We start from the raw sequence: 25241 nt of genomic DNA on the forward strand, positions 1-25241 counted from the left end.
TGCTGGCGGAATGGCGCAGGTAAGCGTGTCTCTGCCCCGTCCCCCCCTCCCCAACGTAGACTGACCTGTTACAGCGATCGCCGCCTCCAGGATCTGTCATAAGTCGAAAGCTGGCGCAACGAGTCTCGCTGGATTCTATCTTCGATGTTCAACCGCTAAAACAAGGCCTAGGGATTCAAGACAAGTAATAAGCTGAGAATAAGGAAGGAGAAGCGTAAAGCCAGCGGCATATGTAGCCTGTAGCTACATAGTAGGTCGCGCGTAGCTGCTAGATCCGATTCTAGCCCTACATGTACATGTGTCATAGGGTGATTTCTATTAATAGTCACATATTGGTAGCGCGTCTAAATATAGCACCTTTTACACGTAGTGTTCCGCAGCCCCTTCAAGTTCAGCATTCCACTCCTTGGCCTTATGCATCTCTCAACTCTCTTGCTGCCGTTGGCGGCGGCAGCGGCGGTGCATGCGTCTGCACTGACCGTTCAAAATGCGCGTGTCACCGTCTCCTCAGACGCGACGCAGCTGCTCACGGAACAGTATGTATCCATCTGCCATGCTTAAATGCAGGCAATAGCTGACGGGAGGATTTAAGGCTTTCACTCGACGGGACGCTACCGTCGTTGTCCTTAGGACCGACGGACACACTGAAGCTCACGTTCCAAGTGGCAGAGAAGGATGGGGGAAAGGGCGTGCAGCCTCACCAGACATTCTTGCGGTTCGAGTCTGGAGGCGAGGAGGGTGTACAACCTGTGCGGGTGACGGCTGGAGGGAAGGCGAAATTTGAACTGGTCAGTACGGTCAATGCTATGCATTTGCTGCTCTTTCTGTTTTGTCGCACGAAGACAGCGCATTTGTCAGGCTTCATCTCTGAGAGGAGCCTCCCTGCTTCCATCTGGTCGTGCCGCACCCGACCATCATAGTAGCACCAGCTTACTTCCTTACTCTTCCAGAACATGGCCAAGCCGCCCTCGTCCCTCCCTCCAACAACGACCGAGCCCGTCAAGGTCCAGCTCCTCCTCGGCTCCTTCAAGCACTCCCCCTCAAAATTCGACCTCTTCGAGCTGACTGTCCCGGCGTCCGCACCACCCGCCCAACACCCCGACGAGGCCTCGTTCCACCCGCTCCCGCCCATCGAGCACACCTTCCGCCCCGAGCAGAAGGTGCCGCCCAAGTTCGTCTCCGCAGTGTTCTCCGCGCTCGTAGTCGCGCCGTGGGTAGTGCTCCTCGGACTCGTACGTCTTCCTCTTAAACGTCGCCGTGGTGATGGATATGTCTAATGGCGTTCCAGTGGTCCACGCTACAATACCGCGTCCCGCACCTCTTCTCGCCGCACATTCTCCCCTTCACCTCCTCCCTCGCGGCATTCGAGGCACTACTACTATGGTACTGGGTTGATCTCAAATTGGGACAGGTCTTGCTGTACGGGGCGATCTTGGGCGTTGTCACCGCTGTAACCGGCAAGCAGGCTCTGGGAGCCGCCGGCGATTGGCGCCTCGGGAAGAGATGATCGCTTGCTTCATCATGTATTCTTCTGACTTTCCTACCCTTGTGTCGCCGCATCCATGGCAGATAAAATGGAGATGGAGTTTTTTCACATTCATATTGCACAGTAGGAAGAGAAAGCCTCGCCGAAGTCAGAACACAAGGGTAGCGAGCGGTATCGAAAAGAGTGAACAACAGAAGGAGGTACAACAGCAAGCACACAGTGACAGTAATGAGTCAGGACATTGTCCAATCTCAAGCAGCGAACGACAGAGTTCAGTTAAGAAGGAAAGAAAGAGTTGCGTTCCGTTCCGCGCTTAGCCTGACAACCCGAGGATGGAATTGATCGACTTCGGCAGGAAGCTGTTCGGGCTGATTTCGGGCAACGGTCCGCCGACGGCCTTGAAGCCCTGGGTGTTGGTCTTGAACGTAGGGGTGGCGTACGCGCCTGCGGGAGGTGCGAGGAAGGGGTGGCATTCCGTGTTGAACACGACTAGACAGAGTGCTACGGATCAGCTTCGGAGAAATGAGCGTGCCCAGGATAGAGGCTTACACTTATCGAGACTGATGTGATTGGGGTCGTCGAAAGTGAGATAGCTGCATCGTCACCAGGTCAGCTTCGTACCAGAAACCCTGATCGAATCTGACGACGCACAGGTACTTGAGGACCTCGGCGAACCAGAAACTCTCCGTATCGTCAATCAAGGAGGAGTTCACATTGTTCACGTCGTTCGTCCCGGCATAGCCTCCCGACGCGTTCACGTATAGGTACTCGTTCAGGCTCTGAATGGCGGCGGCGGCGTTGTCGAGGTACTTCGTGTCGCCGGTGATGCGCCAGGCGTAGAAGTTCGACTCGAGGACCTCGGGGCGGAGGATGTAGTCGGATGCGGTGATAAAGAAGCCGTGCTCCTGGTAGAAGGCGAGCTGGTCTGCAGTGGGAGTGCCCTGGCCGGTGTAGTTGCCGTCAGAGGAGAAGTAGGCGAAGACTTCAGGTCCGATGCCAGTACTGCTCGAGGTTAGATGTGCGAGGTAGGCAAGGTGGAAGTGACATACGCGGTGCTAGCGTAGGTGTTCCAACAGGCATCGGCGAGCTTCAGCCCGATATCGACGTAAGTCTGGTTATTCAACAGCTTGCCGCCGAGCATCCAGTTCCCAGCGTGGAAGCACTCCAAGTGAGAACCGACATGCACGATGTTACCGTTGTCATCGCGGTCTGCGACGTATGTCCAGTTTCCGACGGTAGATTCCTACGACGTCGTCAGAATCACTGCTATTCTACGGAAAGACAACCAGAATCGCACCCTGACGAGATACTTGATGGATGAATCCACAGCAGCCTGCCAAGTCTCGACGAATATAGGGTTGTTGGTGTTCGTGAGCCGGGGGTACTTAATGAGGTACTCGAAGTAGCTGTCGGATCCTCCACCCCACGTCTAATATTTGGCTCATCAGGGTATCTCTGAATGCCGAATTTGACTGCTCTTACAATGTAAGCATCGGTGAACTGACCGGAGGTAGGGTCAATCCCCTGAGGTGCAAGGCCTGGGGAACCGAGTCAACAGCCGCGTGAAGGAAATAGGAATACTACGGACCCGGGAGGGGGTCGGGCTATGAACGATGATGTGGAGGTCAGCAATCGGCATTCATTAATGGAAGTAATGCGGACCACTCACGAGACTGGCGATATACGCAGCAGCCTTTACCGCATTTGTGGCGTAGGTCTGATTACCGGTGTATTGACTGACTTGATGTCAGCAAATGAAAATTCAGATGCGTTCATATATGCGCTCACGTCAGCTTCGTGTACTCCAAGGTGAGCTAGAAGAACTCATATTAGACGCTATCACGCATGTAGCACCAGTAAGGCTTACAGTCCCGGCTTCAGCGATATTGGTCTACAGCAAAGTTAGGCGGTTCGCAAACCACGAGGTACAAGTACTCTTACGGTAGTGATGGTCGGGGAATTCGTGGAGAAGTCCACATATCCATAGGGAAGGCTGTTATTCTAACGAATCTGTGAATATAGACTCCTTTGGGGAGCGGCTGCGAATACTCACCCCTACCCACGCATACATCAGCTTATCGGCGACCTCTTTGGCCTTCTCCACCAAAATAGGGTGGACGAAGCCACTGAGCTCGTACGCGCTCAAGAAGCCCGCAACGTAACGAATGGTAGTCTCGAATACGCTATTTGCCAATAGAAGTCAGTCCTTATGTTACTTTAGTGACATTTATACGAAACCACGCGCACCTGACCGTATCTGGGGTCTGAGACGTGCTGAAATCGATGTAGGCTGTGTAGTTCACGGCCTGCAGGAAGTCTGCTTCCAAGCCCATAATAACCTGGCCAGGGAGTGTCAGAAGGTGGCTGTTTTAAAAATAGCACCTTCAGCGTACCATGGTGCCTAGTGCATCCGCAATGGACGCTCCCCACCCATTCCGACCATCGTTGTAGGTCTTACTGATAGGCTGCAGGTCGTCGTGCCCCCAAGCGTATTCCCTGGGTAATGCCTCAGCGGTGTCAGATTTAATGCGCGATCCACTGTCACAAACCTGTACGCGTTCCAGCTGTTGGTGAACATCGTCCGGACGGTCGATGCGTTGCCCACGGCATACGAGGGGACGGTGAGACCCTGCTTCTGCACCAGGGCACCTTGGACCGACGCCCACGACGAGAGCGCGAACGCGCCAGCTGCGAGGACGCGCTTGGACACCATGCTGAGTCACTCAAGACCAAGAACCGAAGGGAGAGGCGGGAGAAAAGAGCGACGAACCCAGAGGCCCTGTGTGCGCCCACTGTGGTGGTATATAAAGCAGAAGGACGAGCCTTGGAAGCAATAGCATGCCGAAAGAAGCCCTGATGGGAAGCATCCTGAACCGATCTGGGTACCGTTCATACAGGCGTCCTTCGCGATGGTAACAGAGCTATTTCAGCGATGTTCCCCGCCATGGATCGCGGTGAGCGTATGCAGACGGTCACGAAAGGAGACCTCATGACTTACTTTGTAACGCCATGATTGCCGACTTGCTCTCTGATCGCGACGTCGGGCTCTCTTCCCTTCTCTTCCCTGTCTGGCATGGGAATGACGCGGTTTACAAGGGTTTACAGAACAAAACGGCCTTCACTTCGGGACAGGTGCTCAAAAGAACGTATGTCGGCTGAGTCCCGGCGGCTATGAAAAGCTCAAGTACACACGGTGGGATGCAAGAGAAGGAGACAATCAGAGCTTCAGCGGTGCTCTGGACTTCATATCTCCGCGGTATCACCTACCCCGACGCCGTCTCGACGGATGCGCAGAGATAGAATTTTCCGCGGATTTTCGTTCGTAAGATGGGCCACTCCATTAGAGCCATACGAGGCAGTATCATAGCAAAGTTCGAGCAATCCGGGGCTGATGCAATAGAAGCTATGTAATGAGCCTGGTGGCGTGTGGTACACCATAAGTCACAAAAGAGCGCCAGGAGAGCGCAAAGAGGGCAAAACAGAATTGCGAGGTCATCCAGATGGACAGTCGAGCAGTGCAGAACACCGAATCAGTCTGACAACAATCTAACAAGGTAGAAATACCTTTGTAGACATAACCTTTTAAGGCAACAGCACTACTATAAATAGCCGCTTTATCCGTTGGTTTCTCCGTCTTCCACTACACCCTGACAGCCTTCACTGAGCGCGATACGAAGCATGAAAGACGACCAGGCGTAGGCTCGAGTACCTGAATACGACCTGAATAGCCTCCATATCCAGACGCTTGCGCTCTTGCGTGCAAGCGGACGTTGGGCTCCTGAGGCCTCCGGTGAGGTTCGGCTGGTATCTCCGTTCCCGATGGGGACTCCTGTCCCGTGCAAAAATACACACCAAGCACAAGCGCAATGCTATGAAGAGCTCTCAGGCTTCGGGGCCAGGTGATAGAAGTCCTCATCCCCAAGTGTCTCTATACCATGCCTGCAGGACAAGCCGAATCAGTATCACGGCCGATCAGGCGTTCAGGTACACGAAGCGCATGGCCCGCGGGTTCACACTCACTTGCTCTTCGCATGGGAGCGCAAGCCGTTGAAATCCCATAACCTGCCATGCGGGGTCGCGGAGGGCTTGGGCTCAGGTGCCGCTGCATCTGCGTTGGGAGCGGCTCCGTTGCTTGGAGCGGTCGCGTTTACCTCCGCCACGACGTTCTTCCTCTGCGTGCAGTGCCGGCATCCGTACTCCTTCAGCGACCGCGCCTTCTTAGCATGGTAAGACTGCTCCATGAGTTTGGCGTGCAGTCCGGTCTCGATGGGGTGCTTCAAGATGGCGTTCGCCTCGTCCTGCAAGATCAGCTTCACTTTCATGTCGTCATGCCGTCGGGAGTGCATACACTAGTGGACAACAGAATCAGGCCATTTAGTCAGCCACAGAATCTGTTTTCTTACCAGACGATTGAAATCCATGACGATCGCCGCGTCGCAGGACTCGCATTGGATTCGCTCCCCATACCCAGCCATCACGGCAAGCGCATGAGGATCTTCAGGATCAGTGTGAGTGAGCTGTAGTACTTGCGAGATCACTTTGATAGCCTAAAGCGGGGGTCAGCACTTCTCGTCAGAGGCGCAGTACCAGGTAAAACAAGTAACAGCCGGACGTACCTTCTCGTCTGGCTCAAACTGCTCAGCCTTCCAAACAAATTTCGCCCTCTGTTTCTTGTTCAAATGTGTACATTTATGAGCACAAACACCCGCATAGTCCAGACTCCCATATTCTTCGTACTTCTTCGCCACCTTCTTACATAACTTGCACACAAACCTTGCCGTCAGTCTCTCGACAGGATGCAGCTTGTTCACACTCGCGCTCTTCCAGCCCGAGTATCCAAGGACAGCGGCTAGGCGCGCCTTTGCCTTCTCTCGCCACTTGTCCAGATCCTTGTCCAGCATCTCCTTGAGGAACTGCGTGCTCTTCAGCTGCTCGGAGACGTCCTCAGCTTCAGGCGCGGCCGACTCCAGCGCCTTCACCACGGGTAGCCGATGAAACTCGGTGAGGCTTGGCATGGGCTCGTGCATCCCCGCGGACTTCATGCGCTGATAGTGCAAGGCGACGCGTGCCCTATTCTGCCTGTAGGTGTTCTCCTCCTCCCGGCGACGGCGCCGTTCAACGATGTTGATTATCTCGGGTTCAACCCGGTCACGAATGAACTGGAAATCTGTGGGGGTATTAGATAGTTGGCATGCCGCATTTTGAGGGATGAATACTGGCCGCTCATGCTGATCTGTTCCAGCGAATTGTTATGGGCGCGGAGGTACATCTCGAACGTCCGCGCCACTTTCAAATCGTCCCAGGACCAGCCTTCCTTCGCAGCAATTTGGTGGGCCCTAGGCAAGCGGGTTCATGCGAAGCCATGACCAAGCGGAAAATATAAAACATACGTCACGTCATTTAGCTGTCGGATACGTCGGGCAAGTGCTTCAAAGGCCCGTTTCCACTTCTGTAAAACAACCGCGTGCTATACAGTGTCGTCAGTGTCATCCATTGCTCCTTTACAGAGCTACGGACCTCCATCATGGTCACGTTCCTTCGAGTTTCAGCTTCGTGTGCCTTGGTATACGAATGAAGGTCAGTCATACGTGATGGATCGCTTTTAATGGTCCATACAACGAGAAATTGGGTGAGGACGGCGTCTGATTCAGCACTGGAGTTTTGAGCCTCTTGGTACGCCGCAAGGGCCGGCTCGAGCTCTTCCTTTCGATACCATTTATCCATATCGGGATCTATGGTATACTCGTCGCCGGGATCTCCCTACACATCATGATTGCAGACACGCACAGTATATTGTAGTCGATGCCGTCGTAGAAGACTTCACAACACAGAGGACTGCGCCTGCCTCTACAGATGGAAGCCATCCCGAGACAGCATCGCCAGCCACCGTTGGCGGAGCTTGCATAAGGGTTCTGTTCGCAACTATCAAGTTATCATTTGGGACATATGATTCATGTGCGTACCGTCCAAAGGCGCGATGGCAATCATTCTTCCCGAGGAACAAGTAGAGTTAGCTGATGGCGTCAGCCCAAGGGGCGGTGAACTACTAACACTGGCACATAGACGGATACGCATGGCATAACATGAAGTAAAGGCCTTTGCAGTCTTCTTGCATACCTTCGCAGAACGTCATTGCGCAATCAAGCGCACATAGACAGTCCAACTCACATGGCACGGAGCAGGGTCAAAGAGCCATGCAGCATAGGCCGACTCTGTCCAATTGGGTGTTGGGTCTGGTATGCGGCCAGCTCTGAAGTTCCTCCTGGCCTGCCGCCAGATAAAATCCGAGGACCTGCGCACGAGAGTAGCACAGAGGTATTTGTCGCAGCGAGCAACGGCTAAGACGTCGCGCGGTGATGGGACGAAAGAAAGGATCTCTGCTAGGAGTTCGAGAGGAATTCGAGCGAGGTGACTTGATCTTGACGGTTTGTACGTGCTTGCGGTCCCCTTCGGTGACTTAGCTCTCCCCTCCCGAGATGTCAATGCCGTAGAATTAGGGATGGGCTTCGGATCGTCTGAAGTGCTAAGTTCATGGAGAGTCTTCGCCTTTTTGGCCAGCGGTTTCGGTGCGGAAGGTACGGAATCAAACAGAGTGGCATCTGTACTGGTCTCCAGTTCCATGATATAACAAGACTTGCTTGGAGGTCTTCGAGACAAAGGACAGTGGATGTAGACCAAGTCGAGTAAGCGCCCACATACGCTACCGGGGGATGCCGAACGCCGGGCTTCTCAGCCTCTCCATCGTCGGCTAAGACCACCAATGTCCCGAGACGTGTTATATTACAACTTACAACTTACATCGGCTCACCTTAACAACTACCATTTGGCAGAGCGATGTGTAGGCTTCATGGAGCGTGTCGCATTCCGGAATCAGTTAACGGCTTGTTCTAAAGAATCGATTGACTGAGACTAGGCGCAGGCCTGTCAATGGCCACAATAGGTGCATTTCATCGTGGGCTTAACCTCGTGTAACCGCCTAATGGAAGATGTGACAGTCCTTCTACATACAGCCTGTCTCCGTCGGGATACCTATCGACTCAGGTATGTGGCGCCCGATTGAGTACGTTCTGCTGAGATCACCAACTGCCCCCCCCCCCCGGGGATAGAAATAGAACTTGACGACCGAAGATCGGCACTACTCGAGCGTAATTGTTAATGGCCCGTCCTTTGACCTTGAACATATGTTGGTATGACCGCAGGAATTTGGAATTTGTTCGTGTGATACCGCTGAACGGATGTAATGATGAACGGCCTCGTGGACTGCCCCTATGATTCAGCGCGATCGGAACTGCTCATATTTGCATTAGGACATCCGGAGCACGCAGAAAGCGGGTGGCGAATTCAGAACTGAACATTTGCCCCGCATTCTGTCTTTTTATATGCAGTACGAGATGGTGTCTAAATTCACCTCTGTCATGCTGCCATCTCAGCCTTATGGGTCTTCGGTTGAAGCCTACACTTCAATCCAAACACCAGAGGTAATTTTAAGCTAGGATAAAAGTTATCAAATCCAAATATAACTGACGCCGCCGACGGGCGCTCAGCCTGTCTGTGCACACTAGATGTGAAGTATCTGTGCGCTCTGGGCCAAGCGATGTATTCAGTAGACGATGAAATTGGCATTCCTCTGCAAAGGCGGACCACCCACGAGCAAGTACGAACTCCATGCGAAGACTGAATCTTTTGGTGTCTAATCCATGCCATGTTGGCCCTTCATGACCTGAGTAGACACCCGGATGCAAATCGTGTTTATTATACCGTCAACCCCCCCTCCCCCGCCCGTCGGTTGGCAATCCGAGAATGGAGAATGATTTGATCGGTGGCTCCATTCCTGTTGAGGTGTTGCGAATGTCAAGGTCAAACATCAGAAGGCGAGATAAGACATTAGAAGGTGAGCCCCGTTCTTGTTCAGGGACAAATGGCCCGCGGCCGGCTCATGAATTAATCACCGCGTTACTGCCCCCTCCCTTGGCACTCCGTAGATGCTCAGCCTTTGATAACCTATTGGAGACGCCTTGGTCTTGTTCTATGTTCTGCATATCCTTCGACAGGCGCCGTGCTCCCCCGCGGACGATTGCCGATGTATTCAGGTGCTTACCCCAGGATGTGTCAAGCATTAGGTAGTCTCCCTTGTTATGTTTTGCTGGGTCGTGAACTATCCTCATGCCACATCCAATTTGAAGCTATAGCGACCCGATTGGGTTGATCCGGTGATGCCTGAACTATGTTTTGACATTCAATGAGTGACCTTGCATTTTCACGACTGCGGTTCTCCGACATCCCGCCTGATACGCGTGGCTCGGGCGCAGGGTATCTTTTTCGCTGGGGATGGGGCCTCCCTCATCTGTCAACATAAGGACAATCATGTGAGAGGTGCTCTGCTCTCTCATCCGAACATGCTGATAATCTTTTGGCTATGTCGCTGATAGGTGCCTACGCATTTCACCTATAACTGTATATCTGGATCCCATCGGTCCCCTATTCTGATCCAGCCTTGGGCGAAATGAGTGCTTATTGGTTTACGACGAACGCGGTAGTCGGCCTGCAGGACGGGCCGGCTGATACGGGAGCGTACCCTTTCTTGAAACTTAGGCCTCACTTTCATGCACTGCTTACAGCTCCAATGGCTCGTATCTGCAAGACAAAGATGACTACAGAACGATTAATCTCGGCTCAAAGTCTGGACTTGGATCGGGTAACGTAGCAAGCTATGCTTGCCACATTCTTGACTAATAGAATATACTCGTGAGCTGGAGGGCCTGCGCATCCACACATTCGGAGATGCATGCTTGTGAATGGTCTATCACTGCCCAATACCATAATCAAGCCTCCCGGTCCCCCTGTCAGAGGTGAACCTGGACTCAGAGACCCCAGTCATGCAACTGTCGCTATGAAAATCTCATGGCTTGCTTCAGTCACAAGTCTCTTCCAGTGCGTTTTATTTTTGTTCTTCTTTAGGAACAGAATGGTGTTGACCGGAGGGCAATTCAGATAGTCCTGCCATCAGCTAAAAGCTGGGTGCGACACGCGTAAAGTCTCAAGGCCTATTATCTAGGCCCTTTCATCTCGCGGGAGAAGTTATTATGCACAAATGGAAGCGATGGGTGCTCCCTCACTAGGTTGGGACTCAGGAGTCCGCTTGTGCCACAGATTTCGGTAGGAGTGTCATCCAACCACAGCAGTGCTGTATGTTTGATCCTGTCATGAAGACTGATGTTTCATTAGTGAGGATGTGTTTCACTGAAGCATCCCAGCTTCCCGACCAAGGTTCACTGTTTGTGAGAGCTTGATCTTGAACCCTTGCCCTGTCTCGTAACCAGCCATCCACCTTGCTCATCGAGTATGCAATGAACAAGATTCCCACTGAAGGTCCTTTCTCAATGGCATGCGTAGTTTTCACCAGATCGACGTATCGTTCCAGGCGGCTCGGCCCGTCCATATCCCATCCTATCAACTAGAGGCAACGGAGGACAGGGTAGGTGACTGCGTTTCTGGAAATTTGCTATGTACTTCTGAAAAAGGAAGTTCCTTGATTGCTCAACATGAGACAGACATAGCTGAGTGTACAGCGACGAATGCAAGACCAGTTAATTCGCCTGTTCATAGCGGATAGACACAGCTCTCGACTTCCCATCGTTGAGGGATCCAGGGGTATGTTCTATCTGGACTGACTTGAGACACTCGTCTAATCCGCCGGTCCCGAGAGTGCAGAAAGATAAGGTTCAGTCCAAAATAATCCAAGGAGTTGATGTCGAGGTGTTTAATAACCGCTGTATAAATATAAACTTCCATTACAAGCTCTGCCGATGCATAGCGAACGGGGATGGGACGATGAGGTGAGCTCAGACATAATGGAAGCGGCTCTTCATACTGATATCATAATATCGAGAATACCCAACCCTAGCCCTAAATAATGGTGGCCAAGGCTGTAAAGCAAGACGAAGGATACTCGCGTTGGATTCCGTGTTGTCCTTAGTATCCCTGCAAACTGCAGTTGACCGGGGACTCGGTTTAATGACGCCCCAACTATCTATGCAAGAAACGGATTGTCGAGACTGAGTGGGTCGAGTTTGGTGTCCACTCGGCTCAGACGCGTTGTCAGGCTGCGGGTGACCAGCTACCGCATGTGCTTAACACCCCCTCAAGTTACTGAACGACGGAGGAAGCTTCTTCTCCCGTGCCGCTGGAAGCCCATGTGAAACCCATACATTTGTCCCATATCAGTGGTATGGGGCTGTCCGAGCTGTGTCCCACCTGTTTGATTTCTGTTGATCGCGGGATCCGGGGAATGCAGCTTTGTGTGATAAGTCAAGAGTCAGTTGTACCTTATTCATATAGCTGCCGGATCCTATGGGTATAAAGCCTCCTGAAGGCTTTCGAGGCGACAACGTCAGCTGCATCCATCACCGATATGTCTCCGAGTACCCGTCCAGTAGCCAAGGGTATGTGTCGTCTCCGCCTCTTGGACCATGCGCTGAAATACGCTCAAGGACCCGCTGCACGCGGTGACCGCGGCCCACAACAGACGACCAGCGTCGCTGTCCCTCAGTATATGTAAGAGACCGATACTTCTCCGTCGTTCGTACTGACCACGTAGTCCTCGTCCCTTCGCTGGAGGCCCCTCCGCTGGTCGACCTCGCGTTTCCCAGCACCCGCCGTCTCACAGGCTCTGTCGCGGCACGTTCACCGTGATCAGTGTAGGGTCTGGGGGTGGGACACCATTGCCCGGCGTTAGCACCGCTCCTGTCACCTTACCAGCCATCTCGACTGCTCCGGCCGCCACTATTTGCCATGTTCCAGGCGTCGTATATGCCGCTTCCCACAATTGCCCGTATGCTACTGAGTCCCGGTGAGCACACGAAATCATTCACGCAAAATTACCCGCTTACTTTGTACCTCCTTGGAAGGGCTTGCCGCGCCCCCCAGGGGAACAGTACATCGGGCTCGGAGAACTGAGCCGACAGCAAGCACTGGGCATTCGCCTGTTACGACGGTCCGCTGTATATGTTCACCTCTTTCGGAAGGCTGAGTTCCATTGTATCTTGAATATACTACTGTAGTATTCGTGATTTGTATCCTCTGTATCCATGGTCTGGCTCAAGTTCATGCCCTAGATTGTATTCCTAGCTAGATTCCCTTTGTATACGTGCTTTTCCGAGGTCTTCTGCATGCCACCGCTGTGTGTTTTGGCACGGACTCGAATGTAATAGGTTTTGCAGTTCAATTAGTACCATCATGCTTAGGACCGATCCGCTGGAAGTCGCTTCAGATCTGCGGCAACTCAGACTTCTCCCTATACTATTATTAATATTACGTCAACAAGGTGCGGAACCAACCCAGCAGCGCCGCCCTCTACTTTTGTATGCAGTCACTGCAACTTCGAAGCTTTTTCTGGTTCAGTCGCATACCCGGCCCGGGAGCCGGAGGTTCGAAACTCCGTGCTGTTCTGAACAAGTTCTGAAGCTTGAAGGCCCAGTTCGAGCAGGTCGTAGTCCCTTCAGAAATAGCAACGCTCAGCGCCGCAGGACTGTCCCGTGAAACGGCTCGAACTTCTCCCATCGCAATCAGTTGTCGCTATAGATGAGGGTGCCGTACGACTACGAGGGTTAACGTTGACTAGGACATCGAACTTACTCCGGATCCATCCTCGCCAACGTCCGGGATAACTCGAACTCCTTGGAAGTGACTTATAATCAATTACTTGCTTATTCGAGCTCCGTGTCTCTCCACAGCCTTCGACGACTCAGGCTACGACTGCAGACTGCATTCGTTCTGTAGGCCCGTACGCGTCATATTGGAATTTCTAGCCATTTGCAGATCGATAGGCCACCACTTTAAAAAGTCATACAGTCGGAGTGCGTCGGAGATGGTGCCAGGGACGTCGGAAGACAAAAAAAGAAGTCCAGATGGTCTGACTCTGACACCTCGGGGACTTGAATTTCCCTCTCCGACATGGTCCGACTAAGAATGACATTTCAAGAAGTGGACCCATCGAACTGCAAACGGCTGTCACACTCGAGGCTCAGACAACTCCTGCTTCAGGCGATCGCGACGGGCTATGGTATCAGCTGCCTCGGCAGTGTGCATGCCGTTCGAGTCTCTCCTCCAGGAAGTAGTAATTGCGACTTCAATGCCTCAGGTATCACTGTGGCAGCTGAGTGCTGTCCTTCTATCTACGAGCTTGGTGTCGGTAACTATGCCTTCCCTCGCGCCTGAAATTGCGTTGCGCCCGAGGCCGGGGCGCCTGGGCTTTCGAGCGCCCCACGCAAGCTCGTCACAATCTCACCTAAATAAGGTTCAAGTTGCCATCCGTATCTGAAAGCGGAACGGCCCTGCACGAGGCTGTATCTAACGATGATCTTTTGTCTTCGAAGGTCCAGCAGACAAGACCGTCCTACTGGCAACATCGTACGCCTGCGATACCGAGCCGGTGGCAGCCACATGCGGCATGCCACATTCTGCGTCAAACCATCCGATGCTCTAGGCTTGAAACTTCGCCTCTCAAATAAGACTTAGTAGACGAGCAACTGACCGATGCTCGTCGTGGCACGGAGAGCTTCACCGTAAGGTGCCCGTATTACTATACACTATACAGCATTTGGCTCCGAGCCAACTACACGGTTGAATCGCATCAGTACCTAGGCCTGCAATGCAGCTTCCTCCAGGCTTTCTCGCGTGCTTTTCTCGGGCTAACCACTTACCTCCCCACCGACACTGTTCCCGCTGCGCGTATCGCCCTATCTTTCGATGAAGGTTTGCCATCACGAAGTCGGATTTTGTGTTGATCTGTTGCGCGCTACGTCATACATCATACATCATTTAGAGCCATAGCACCCGACGTCTGGTAGATGACATCGGAACCGAAAACTCCAAGCGCAGGGCGGATAACCATACGTGGCGGCCGAAGCGCACTGGGACCTCTGTGACCGCCCAGCATACAACGATTAGGAGACTTTGAGTATCCAGCATTAGTGCAGGGTGGTACATATTCCTTCGGAACGCGCTACTTCCCGAGATTGTCCTGAGAGCTAGCGACTCGAATGGAGTCGCATGTAGCTCGGTAGTATACAGCAACAAAAAGAACAACTACGGTGAACGGGGGGGGACGGGTCAGTACTAGTGATGCCTGCCCTCTGTAGTACCGAATCCGGTACTCCATTAACACTCCGTATAGTACTGCGTGTAGTCAATCGCACTCGGTCTACTTACCAGTGGCTTCTGGGAGTGCGTGCCATAGAAGATTGGTACGAAGTACTACGAACCGACTTCAGCAGGAATTCTGGACGTCGTTGACACCACTACTAAATCGGGAAGGACCAATACTACTCCTGGTCATGTTGAATTTAGCTCTTTGACTGAAGTACGAAGCCTCTGTTCGAAGTCTTGCAGTGCATATAATAATGCTTTGAAAGTATTTCTCCCCCCTGTTTCCCCCCCCCTCCCCCTTCTCTCATGTCCCCACGTAGATCCACAGGCACACAGACCTTGAAGGACGTCTATCGACTTGATTGCATGTTTCAATAGGCGTGTCTATTACTGGAGTCCCTTTGTTCTTTTTGATCAGAAACGTTCTTCCCTAACCCCTGCGCACAACAGATATTTACCGCGAGCTTGCGCATATTGTTGCATAGAAAGGGGAGGTTCTCTGGGTCCTGCGTCGTGACGCTGACCTGCCAAATGCGGTAGACATCGTGCAAGGCACAGTCGCCACGGTGGAGAGCACGGTGGCCCGGATGCGACCTATCTGACACATTGACAGCCTCCATTTCCCTCTTGTGCGTCCGATCGCCCTGTGACGCTGCTGGTTCCCACTGACGCCCGCAAACTGCTCCAGTATATAGACAAGCTTGCCAGACAAGCAGCCGCTCATTCCTTCCCGCTCGGGCCCCACGATGTGAGTTTGCGACCTTGTCCCAATGGCGCGCTGCTGAACCCCCCCTTCCAGGTCCAACATCAACCAAGCGAAGACGGCGTCCACGTCGACATTCGTGACGGCGCTCGTCTTCAATGTCGCTGTCTTTGCCGCCGAACTTGTTGCTTTTACGATTTTACGACCCTATTTCAAGCGAATCTATGAAGCCCGCACATTCAATCCTATACCCAGGTGAGTCGCCATCAGGGCCAGTCGCTCTGGAGTGTTCGCTGATCCGGCCTTGTTCCCCAGCAAACGCACACCGGCCTTGACGGGCAGCATATTCGCATGGCCTATCGCTGTCTTTAGAGCTGATTACACCGACATTCAAAGGGTGAACGGCATGGATGCCTACTTCTTCGTACGCTTTCTGCGTATGATCGTACGCATCCTGTTTCCCATATGGCTTGTCTCTTGGGTTATCCTCCTCCCCATAACGTCCGTTGGCACACATGTCGACAATCACTCCGGCCTGGACAACTTCATCTTCGGCAACGTCGCGCCGAACGTCCAGTCGAGACTGTGGGCACACCTGGTGCTCGCCTTCCTGTTTACCGGCTGGATATGGTACAACATCAAGATCGAGATGCGGCACTTTGTCACCGCGCGTCAGCTGCACCTTGTCAGCCCGGAGCACTCGTCGTCCGCGCAGGCAAATACTATGCTTATCACTGGTGTCCCGCAAAAGTACTTGTCCGAGAAGGCCTTGACGGACTTGTTCTCGCATCTCCCGGGAGGGGTCCGAAAGGTGTGGCTCAATCGTGATCTGAAGGAGCTTCCAGATGCATACGACGACCGGCTCAAGGCGTGCAACAAGCTCGAGTCTGCAGAAACGTCTCTCCTTAACACTGCAACGAAACTACGGAACAAGAAGTTGAAGGCAGACGTTAAGGCCGCGAAGAAGTCCTCGGGTAAGGAAACAGACTCCGGCGCCGTAGATCGTCGACCCAGCGATGGTCGCCCTCTCACCGAGCCCAGTCTCCACACAGTCGACGCGGACGTGGACGCTGAGCGCGATATCACCCTGGCTGAGAAACTTGTCCCCGAGAAGAAACGCCCCACACACCGTTTGCCCGTCGGCCCCCTCCCCTTTTCCCTCCCTCTAATAGGCAAGAAGGTCGACTCGATCGAGTGGGCGCGAGAGGAGATCGAGCGCACGAACCTTGAGCTCGAGAAGGGACGGCGCTCGCTGCACCAAGACATCTCCCTGACGTCTGGCGGCGACATGGGCGGCGAGCAGACATACCCCCCGCTCAACTCCGCGTTCATTCTATTCAACAAGCAGATCGCGGTGCACCTCGCGAAGGAGGCGCTGATCCACCACGAGCCGTACCGGATGGCGACGAAGTATGTGGAGGTCGCACCGGACGATGTGATCTGGGGCAACCTCGGGCTGAATCCGTATGAGAAGAGCGTGCGGGAGGCGGTTAGCTGGGCGTTGACGATTGGGTTGATTATCTTGTGGGCGTTCCCAGGTGAGTTGACTATCTCCCAATCTCTCCGAAAATGCTGATGAATGCCGCGTTTAGTTGCGTTTGTCGGTATCGTGTCCAATATCCGCTCGGTGTGCCAGCAGGCGCACTGGCTGGCGTGGATCTGCGCGTTGCCGAGCGTCATCGTCGGTATCATCTCGGGTATCCTGCCCACCGTCCTCTTGGCGGTCTTGATGATGCTCCTCCCTATCGTCCTGCGGCTGCTCGCGCGCTTCCAGGGCATCCCCACGTACTCGGGCTTGGAGCTGAGCTTGATGTCGCGGTACTTCATGTTCCAAGTTATCGTAAGTGCTTTGCCGGTGCCTTCGCGTTGGAGTTGTGGTGCTGACGAGAGGATGTTGGATAGCATTCATTTTTGATTGTTACTATATCGTCCGGCATTACCGCTGCTCTCCCTGGCCTTATCAACAATCCCGCCTCGATACCCACCTTATTAGCGCAGAACTTGCCATCTGCTTCTAACTTCTTCCTCACGTAGGTCTCTACTCGCACTTCGACTGCATATCGTTTGCTCACCCGATGAATCTAGCTACGTCCTGTTGCAAGGTCTCTCCGGGTCTGCCGCCGGATTCCTGCAAGCTGTGCCTCTCGTTCTGTATTATGTCAAGCTTTATATTCTGGGATCGACTCCTCGGTCTGTGTACAATATCAAGTATGTCGGGAGGTCAGTCGCTTGGGGAACCTTGTTCCCTGGTACTACTCTCCTAGTTGTCGTTGGTGAGTGCACTCGCTCCCTCAAACTATATAATAGCTCATAAACATTTCGCAGCATTCGGCTACATGATTATATCCCCCATCATCAACGGTCTCGCATGCGCCTCGTTCTTCCTCTTCTACCTGGTGTACAAGTACCTCTTCCTGTGGGTCTTCGACCAGCCGCGGTCTAGGGACACCGGGGGCCTGTTCTTCCCGAAGGCGATCCAGCACGTGTTCGTTGGCTTGTATATCCAGCAGGTGTGCCTGTGCGCGCTGTTCTTCCTTGCGCGCGATGGGAGTAACAAGGCGAGCGCGGTGCCGGAGGGGGCGCTTATGATTGTGTTGATTGTGTTTACGGTTAGTCCTGTTTCGACCGTGATTTTGATTTTGAGTTCATGCTGATGAGTTTTTGGATAACAGGTTTTCTTCCATTATACTATCAACAGATCGTACGGGCCGCTCATCGAGGCGTTGCCCTTGACCCTCGTGGACAAAACCTTCGGCATGCCCGAGCCTGAGCCCGTGGACGACGCGCAGGTGCGGAAGTCGAGCGGCACCGCCGTGCGCGAGAAACGCGGCAGCGTGTCGAGCTCGCGCAAGGGCAAGGCGGGCGCCGAACAGGAGCAGCGGGACAATGCGTCGCAGTACGACGCGCACGAGGCGGAGCTGCAGCGGCGCCCTTCGGAGGAGGACAGCGGGCCGCGGGAGTTTGAGCATCCGGCGACTGTGGAAGCGCAGAGGACGATCTGGCTGCCGAGGGACGAGCTGGGGCTCGCGGAGGCGGAGGTGGCGGCGAATCGTGAGCGGGGCATTGATGTGAGCTTGGAGGGGGCGGTGATGGATGGGAAGGGGCATGTGGATGTGAATGCGCCCCCGCCGGAGGAGGCAAGGTTGTTGGCGGTGTAGATTTAGGATGGATGGATGGACGGATTTATATGTTCAGATTCTTTTATTCCACTCTAGTTTCTCCCTTACTGTATCCATAGTTCGTGCGCTGCAGTGCGGTCATTTTTTCTAAAATGTTAGCTGTACCGTGTAGTTGTAATGCGTGTAATTTCAGTTGAAGTGCTACATGATACCCTTCAAATTGGTTTCATAGGCTCGGTATCGCCACTCTGGAATAATACCCAGGCTTGCACGCAATCCGAATTTCTGACGGCTGCCTCGGACCTCCCAGTCGCAGCGCTCTCATCCGGCTTGTTAATTTCCTACCAGCTCTAGGGTAGTTTGAATACGGATGACGCGAATAACGACATAAGACGCAACTGGAAGATGCAAGATAAGGTACGGTCTGGACGATCTCGTCCGAATATTTAAATCCGACTTCTCTCCGGACCCTCCTCCGGGTGCCCTTGCTACTGAACTACAGTGTATTCCCTCCACCTGACCAGGAAGCAGACAGACATGGACCTCCTGCCTAGTACGTCCTAGCCTACCAACCCCCGCGAATCGAGCTCATAGTTCTATACAAGATCCTCTCCTGAAGGCAGGTCGCGATGTGATTCGCGACATATGCATCATCGGCGGCGGCCCAGCAGGCCTCGCCGCGCTCAAGACTATCGTGCAGACGGAAGAGTACAAAGCCGGGCTGTGGAAGCCCACCCTGTTCGAGCGGCGGGATAACGTAGGCGGGGTATGGTGCGCACTAGTGAATGCCTAGTCTGGACAAGTTCTGATAGGATTGAACGGTGGTAGGTTACCCGCACCCCCTACGGATGACCCCCCGCTGACGCCTCTGTACGATTCGCTGACGACGAACCTGCCGCATCCCGTGATGTGCTATGAATGCTACCCGTTTCCGCCCTCGACGCCGCTGTTTCCCCATGCCGCAGTCGTGGAGAAGTATCTCCAAGACTTTGCAGCTCACTTTGATCTTACTCCGTGTATTCAGCTGGATACGTCCGTGGACGAGGTGAAGTGGGACAGTTCGAAGTCCAAGTGGATTGTCCGCACATCCACATTTTCCGGTGCCTCGGAGGAGGCAGACTTTGATTCTATCATCATAGGAAACGGGCATTACTACGAGCCCAGATATCCTGACACGCCCGGCGTAGACTCCTGGCTGAAGGCGGGGAAGGCCTCTCATTCTGCCTGGTACCGACATCCGCACAACCTCGGCGACGTCGTGCTCGTTGTGGGCGCCGGGCCCAGCGGGCAGGACATCTCCGCCGAAACGCGCACCACCGCCAAACTCGTCATCCATTCCGTCCCGGGCGCCGCCAAGTCGGACCTCGCTCCGAACTACAAACGCCGCGGGCGTGTCACCGAGTTCCGCGACGCGGGGCAAGTCGTCTTCGAGGACGGCACGACAGAGCGCGGGATCGATTACTGCATCCTCGCGACGGGGTACTACATGTCCTTCCCCTTCTTCCGCGACATGAAAATCGGGCTGCCGCCCCCGCTCCCGCCGCTCCCCGCGCATCTGTACAATTCGCGCGACCACGTATTTCCGCTGGCGCGGCATGTCTGGCCGATACAGTCGCAGTTCCCCGTCGCGACGGTCGCGTTCCTGGGGCTGCTGCTGAAGGTGGCGCCGCTCCCGTTGCTCGAGGCGCAGGCGCGCGCGGTCGTGCGGGTGTATAGGCGCCCCGAGGCGCTGGATGTGACGCGGGAGGCGGTGGGTATCGTCGCGCGGTACGAGGAGCTGAAGTCTGTGTATGGGGATAACCAGGCAGCGATTGGGGGCGCGTGGCATCGGTTCGTGGGGCTGGAGCAGTTTGAGTACCGGGATGCGTTGAACGAGTTTGCGGGAGAGCCGGAGAACAAGGTGCAGCCATGGATCGTGGAGATGTACGAGAAGAAGGATGTGTTAAGGAGTGAGTGGAGGGAGCTGGAGAGGATTGGCGAGGCGGAGGAGTGGGTTAGGGGAGTGGGAGAGGGGGGTCTGGAAGAATGGATAGAATTGATGAGAAAGCTCCTACGGAGGGCAGAAGAGCGACAGGGTGCCTCTTGTAAACTATAGAATTTTCTTCCAGTGAGTCTGTTGACATTCAAGTGGGTATATACTGATCTTACCAAGTCAGTCTTCTTACATAGAACGGAACGGACTTACCATGCATCAGTAATGTTGAAATCTCGCCCATGTGGTGCCGTAACCGATTACGAACCACTATTTATTCTGTTTCATGAAAGCTGATACTAAATGCCAAGTCGTATAGAGCCGCACTGTCGGCCCCTCTATTTCCTTCTCCACGTCGCTAATCCATCTCTCGACTGTCTGCGGGTCGTATCCTTGAGCAAGAAAGCTGGGCTTGCACGCATGCACGAACTGCTGCGAAGACAAGGATCCAGTGAGGTAAATCAACTAGTCCACCGCAACGAGAAAACAGATGCTTACGACGGAATTAGCTTTCATGATCTGCCCAATCTCCTCCCCGTCCTCAACCTCCTCGCCGCTCCAGTTCACGGGCGCGAAGTACTGCCTATGCACGACACTGTCCAAGTCGATTCTGCTATCGCGCTTCAGGCTGGCGACGCGGTCTTCCATCGAGTAGTAGCCATCCGGACAGGTTAGCTTCGCCCACTCTTGCATCCACCGGGCGAACCAGGACCGGCCGGTGTTGTCCTCCCCCTCGACTGCTGCTGCCAGCGGACGTTTTTGGGCGTCGTACAGGCGGAGGTCGCCATCGGCGTACAGGAGAAGGGCGCCTGTGCGGTATGAAGTTGTGCCTTTACTAGCGACACTATGCGCTTACCGGGTTTCAGACAGCCTACTATTATGCGAAGACCGGCTACTGGGTCGAGCAGCTGGTGAAATGCCACTTCAGTGATCAGTGGTCAGCAAAGATTTGCTTCAAGTGCGCTCACATGGCCTATGACGCTTCGACTGTGGACCATATCGGAAGACCCTTGGAATTCCGATAAGCCCTTCGTGAGGTCCCCGATCATAAATCTGTCGGGTCGCAGATGTTGCAGTAAGGTTCAATTTCACTCGCTCACCGGAGTGCGATGAAATCCTACCTGCAATTCTTGGGCGGCTCGCTGGTTGACCGTCCTTTGCCTCAGCGCAACCGCGTGCTGAGTCTCATGAACACTTACACGGCCGCATTCCGTACCAGGTCGACGCCTATCACCTCCGCGTGAGGGATGGCCTGCGCTATGTCGATTGTCCAGCTGCCAGAACCTGATCCGACGTCGAGGATCCTGGGTCTATGGCCGTGGTCTGCTTTCGTAACCTGTTCAACCGTTCCGGACAGCTCAGGTGGGTATAGGCCTCCAACTAAGAGTTTCCACATTCTGTGCTGGAGGGCGAGACGCTGTAACCAATTGCACTGACATCAGCACCTATTCACCGGTGGCGAACCTGGTCAGATCTACCTCCATCTCTGTCGCGTCTGCAGGTAACTTGTACACCTGTGCCGATGAGTTTGAGAGGGGTATTGCTGTCGACGAGACAAACATGCCTTACATCGCTGAGGTTATTTCTTCCTCTGCCCTGGACGAGGGTCAGACCTTGTCCTGCATCCTGCTCTTCCGCCATAGCTTCCCGAGATCGAGTGGGTGACGGGCCTACGTACCTCCGCGACTTTTTAAAACTACACGGGAATTGGAAGAAGCTGTGACCCGTGGTTCGACCATGCAGGGCGCCAGCCAGTCGCTGTCCTTCTTTTGAGATAGTGCTCGATACCATGTGTCCCCGCTGTATACCGTTGTGTAGTCTTGTGTAGTCAAGTCTAAACACAATCGTTCGGCATCCCGGCTGTGCATACCAGTCTGTTCCTGGCGCTTACTGTAGATGTCCGTTCCCACCCAATTATGAGGATGTGGATTTGGAGGAAATACTGTACCAGGTCGTGTCTGCTATCTGATTGTACTGATTGATAGGTAGCATTAGTCTGCTTCGATATTCACTAATAGACTGAGACGCCTTGGCTGAAGGTCTATAATCTGCCGTACCTCTCGAACCAACTGCGAGTGTGCGCGGATCAAAGTTCGCCCGCGGAGAGCCTCGGATATATGGACGCATAGGAGTCGGACTTGAAGCTGTGCACGCCACCGTCGCCTACTTGATCGTGTGTATAGGGAGATCTCAGGCACACTGCGAAAAGCAGCCAGTGACGAACGATGCGTTCAAGAAAAAGTGAACCAACGACGCCTGAAGCGGGTGGAACAAGCAAGAAGACCAATCGACAACGTATATATGATGCCAAGAGAGCAAGGGGAGAGATTTCATGCGCTGAATGCCGCAGGTCTGTCCGGCCTGTCCCAGACTCATGCCAATGTTCCCAAGTGACAGTCCTGCCGTAGGTTGAAGTTGAAATGCGACAAGAAGATTCCATGTAACACATGCGTCAAGCGAGGATGTGCAAATATCTGCCCTAACGGTTCGTATTTTACACTACTACTATACTAGAGACAGGCTCGGATTGATGGCCTTCCGCGTCCAGGCAAGTTGTCCACCGGGCAGGGTACCAGGTGAGCCATTGACTAGGTCGAAGTGCACATTTCTGATCTTGATGTCTCTCGGTAGACTAATCTTAGCAGACACCGACGCTTTACACAGAAAAATCACTCAGTTGAGCGAACGCGTCAGACAACTAGAGGATGCTCTTGGGATCATGCAAGCTGCTGTATCCCAGGAGAGACACCCCCTCCTGCGAGATGAGTTGCTCAAGGTGAAATTCTGGCCTGAAGTTACTCAGGATGATGAAGCACAACCTCAAGCTGAATCTCCTGGAGTGGCAGACACCGCGCTGGAGCTTGGCACCCTGAGCATTGGTGAGAACGGAGATGCTAAATATTTTGGTCGTTCCGCTGGGGCCGAGGTACGTAAGAAACCTTCAGCCGGTCTTGTATCATGAAAAACTGACTCCTTTGTAGTCTTTACTGCATGTGAGTCCATCATCCACGCAAGGCTGTAGTCTAACGGGACGTGCACATGTAGTCCCATGATCCTGCAGATGAGCTCACCCTCCCACCGGAGCTGGGTGATTTTCCGGCACTGGTCGCTACTTTCGACGCGTGGAATTCAGACGCACGCCAGGTATTGCAGGCTCTGGAGGCCTCGCTGCCCCCCATCACTCGAGCATGGTCTCTATGCGAGGCTTACTATGAATACTCCGCCTTCTTCCGCCCCGTGAAGCGGGACGAATTCGTGGATCACTTCATGACACCACTCTACGCAGCACTTCGAGAGAACGCGGAACCGGGATCAATTGCAGAGCGCATGCCTCACAAGCTCGCCGTTGTGTATCTCTTATTTGCTATGGGTGCTCTCATGGACCTGACCCAACCGCCATACAATAAGGAAGCTTGGCGATATGCAGTGCTGGGTAAGAATGCCTTACTCATGAAAAGCGTTAAGGAATCTCCCGCCATCGAAACAGTCCAAGCAATGGCTTTGTTAGCGCACTTCTTCAGCCAGTCTGGAAGGCGGAATACGGTGGAGTATTCTTGGGCAATAATCTCGAATTGCCTGAGGCTTGCCCAAAGCGTATGTATTCCTAGCCGCTCCTTACAAGTACTTCGTTCATGGTTCTTATCAATTAGATTGGATTACGTGAGATATACACCTCCTTTTGACCGCTTCTTATTGACAGCGTAGTCGTAGATCGCGATTGCGCAAGATGGGGACTGGAGGAGAAACATATACAAAGACGCCGGTATGTTTTCTGGGAGGTATACAAATGCGGGGTACACCTGGTAAGATGGGGTCTAGACACCAGTCTATGTTCTTACCTATATTGCTCAGAGTCTCCAAGTTGGGCGCCCGCCAACGATAGCAGCGGCGTTTATCGATTGCGAGTATCCCACAGATGACGAACAAACTACGGATAGTCAAGGGAAAGTCGAGCCAGGCTGTTCGCACCTTGTTTTTACGATGTTTCGTGTCGTTGCTGACTAATATATATGTCTTCACAGTTTGGCAATGGCAGTATTCCGTCGTGAAAGACTATATGGCACCCATCCTGGAAGACGCCATTGCGGTGAAACCCTCCAGCTACGAATTCGTCCTGGAGTTTGATCGCAAAATTCGGCAAATGACCGTACCCGAGAGTGTCAGTTTTGTTCCATCTTCAGAACAGGATGGTTACGAGAGGCCTGCCATATGGTTCAAAGTCTGCCGCGTTATGCAGTGCAGATTGTCCCGTTGAGTGTCTTGGCTAGTACTCATGCTTATGTGTGGTGTTAATTTCCGCTTTCACTCAGCCCTGCTCTTCGTTCATCGTCCCTTCTTCGCTAAGGTACAATCATATCCGTATTCCTGTGTGTGTCATGCTTAACCGGATTAGGCTCTGATGGATTATGGCAATGATCCTATGCGTAGCCCATACGCCCCGTCTTACCTTGCCTCATACCGCTGTGCTGTCCTCCTCATAAAATCTCATGTTCAATACTTCCAACGCTGCCCGGACTTATTCTTGAGACTCGGAGGCTTCTGGACATACGTCTTCACTGCCGCGGTACGCACGCGTCTACTCTCACTTGTCGCGGCTCCATGCATCGTACTCATAACCCAACCACAGGTCGTACTCGGTCTGATTGTTACTAGGTCTCCGGGTTCCACTACAGCAACGAACGCCCTGGCATTGCTGGATCTGGCGCTCGACCTCTTTGAGAAGGGCGCTGTGGTGAATGCTCGCGCCCAGCGGGCAATAGTGCGCTCTCCCATTCGTCTTCCGTGGCAAAGCCTTTCTGACGTTTCTCTAGACAT

At 53.6% G+C, this 25241-nt stretch overlaps 6 protein-coding genes across 6 annotated transcripts in view; 4 read left to right on the plus strand and 2 right to left on the minus strand.

Annotated features, from left to right (window-relative positions):
- Positions 1-414: 414 nt before the first annotated feature.
- GLOTRDRAFT_95854 (oligosaccharyl transferase delta subunit) lies at positions 415-1507 on the plus strand (the record flags this gene model as incomplete). Its single annotated transcript, XM_007871204.1, has 4 exons — positions 415-536; positions 593-788; positions 951-1232; positions 1289-1507. 4 exons carry the CDS (start codon positions 415-417, stop codon positions 1505-1507), a joined length of 819 nt encoding a protein of 272 aa, XP_007869395.1.
- A 292-nt stretch (positions 1508-1799) lies between these two features.
- On the minus strand, positions 1800-4199 carry GLOTRDRAFT_107755 (uncharacterized protein; the record flags this gene model as incomplete). The annotated part of the gene is made up of 15 exons (XM_007871361.1): positions 1800-1975; positions 2036-2079; positions 2138-2488; positions 2536-2729; positions 2784-2915; positions 2969-3024; positions 3075-3090; positions 3156-3222; positions 3275-3300; positions 3354-3377; positions 3428-3487; positions 3540-3669; positions 3734-3825; positions 3880-3982; positions 4036-4199. The coding sequence occupies 15 exons, from the start codon at positions 4197-4199 to the stop codon at positions 1800-1802; spliced, it is 1635 nt and encodes a 544-aa protein (XP_007869552.1).
- A 678-nt stretch (positions 4200-4877) lies between these two features.
- On the minus strand, positions 4878-8107 carry GLOTRDRAFT_140617 (uncharacterized protein; the record flags this gene model as incomplete). Its single annotated transcript, XM_007871205.1, has 12 exons — positions 4878-5425; positions 5507-5835; positions 5890-6033; positions 6103-6653; positions 6707-6822; positions 6877-6953; positions 7004-7045; positions 7103-7246; positions 7311-7398; positions 7450-7475; positions 7538-7603; positions 7655-8107. The coding sequence occupies 12 exons, from the start codon at positions 8105-8107 to the stop codon at positions 5356-5358; spliced, it is 2106 nt and encodes a 701-aa protein (XP_007869396.1). The 3' UTR covers positions 4878-5355.
- Positions 8108-14938: 6831 nt separating this feature from the next.
- On the plus strand, positions 14939-18706 carry GLOTRDRAFT_117658 (DUF221-domain-containing protein; the record flags this gene model as incomplete). The annotated part of the gene is made up of 8 exons (XM_007871206.1): positions 14939-15000; positions 15432-15590; positions 15651-16873; positions 16928-17175; positions 17238-17365; positions 17421-17608; positions 17661-17944; positions 18008-18706. 8 exons carry the CDS (start codon positions 14939-14941, stop codon positions 18491-18493), a joined length of 2778 nt encoding a protein of 925 aa, XP_007869397.1. The 3' UTR covers positions 18494-18706.
- A 131-nt stretch (positions 18707-18837) lies between these two features.
- GLOTRDRAFT_117659 (FAD/NAD P-binding domain-containing protein) lies at positions 18838-21714 on the plus strand (the record flags this gene model as incomplete). Its single annotated transcript, XM_007871207.1, has 4 exons — positions 18838-19007; positions 19078-19225; positions 19283-20529; positions 21701-21714. The coding sequence occupies exons 1-4, from the start codon at positions 18992-18994 to the stop codon at positions 21712-21714; spliced, it is 1425 nt and encodes a 474-aa protein (XP_007869398.1). The 5' UTR covers positions 18838-18991.
- Positions 21715-22832: 1118 nt separating this feature from the next.
- The window catches only part of GLOTRDRAFT_28919 (uncharacterized protein), a gene marked incomplete at both ends in the record, with an annotated part of 3835 nt that continues 1426 nt past the window's right edge, over positions 22833-25241 (plus strand). Inside the window, 6 exons of the mRNA XM_007870969.1 lie at positions 22833-22915; positions 23019-23379; positions 23472-24061; positions 24127-24229; positions 24279-24387; positions 24449-24676. Coding sequence (XP_007869160.1) covers positions 22833-22915; positions 23019-23379; positions 23472-24061; positions 24127-24229; positions 24279-24387; positions 24449-24676 — 1474 coding nt within the window. The remainder of the gene's footprint in view (positions 22916-23018; positions 23380-23471; positions 24062-24126; positions 24230-24278; positions 24388-24448; positions 24677-25241) is intronic.

The sequence above is a fragment of the Gloeophyllum trabeum genome (assembly GCF_000344685.1).
Source record: "Gloeophyllum trabeum ATCC 11539 unplaced genomic scaffold GLOTRscaffold_00013, whole genome shotgun sequence".
Classification (NCBI taxonomy): domain Eukaryota; kingdom Fungi; phylum Basidiomycota; class Agaricomycetes; order Gloeophyllales; family Gloeophyllaceae; genus Gloeophyllum; species Gloeophyllum trabeum.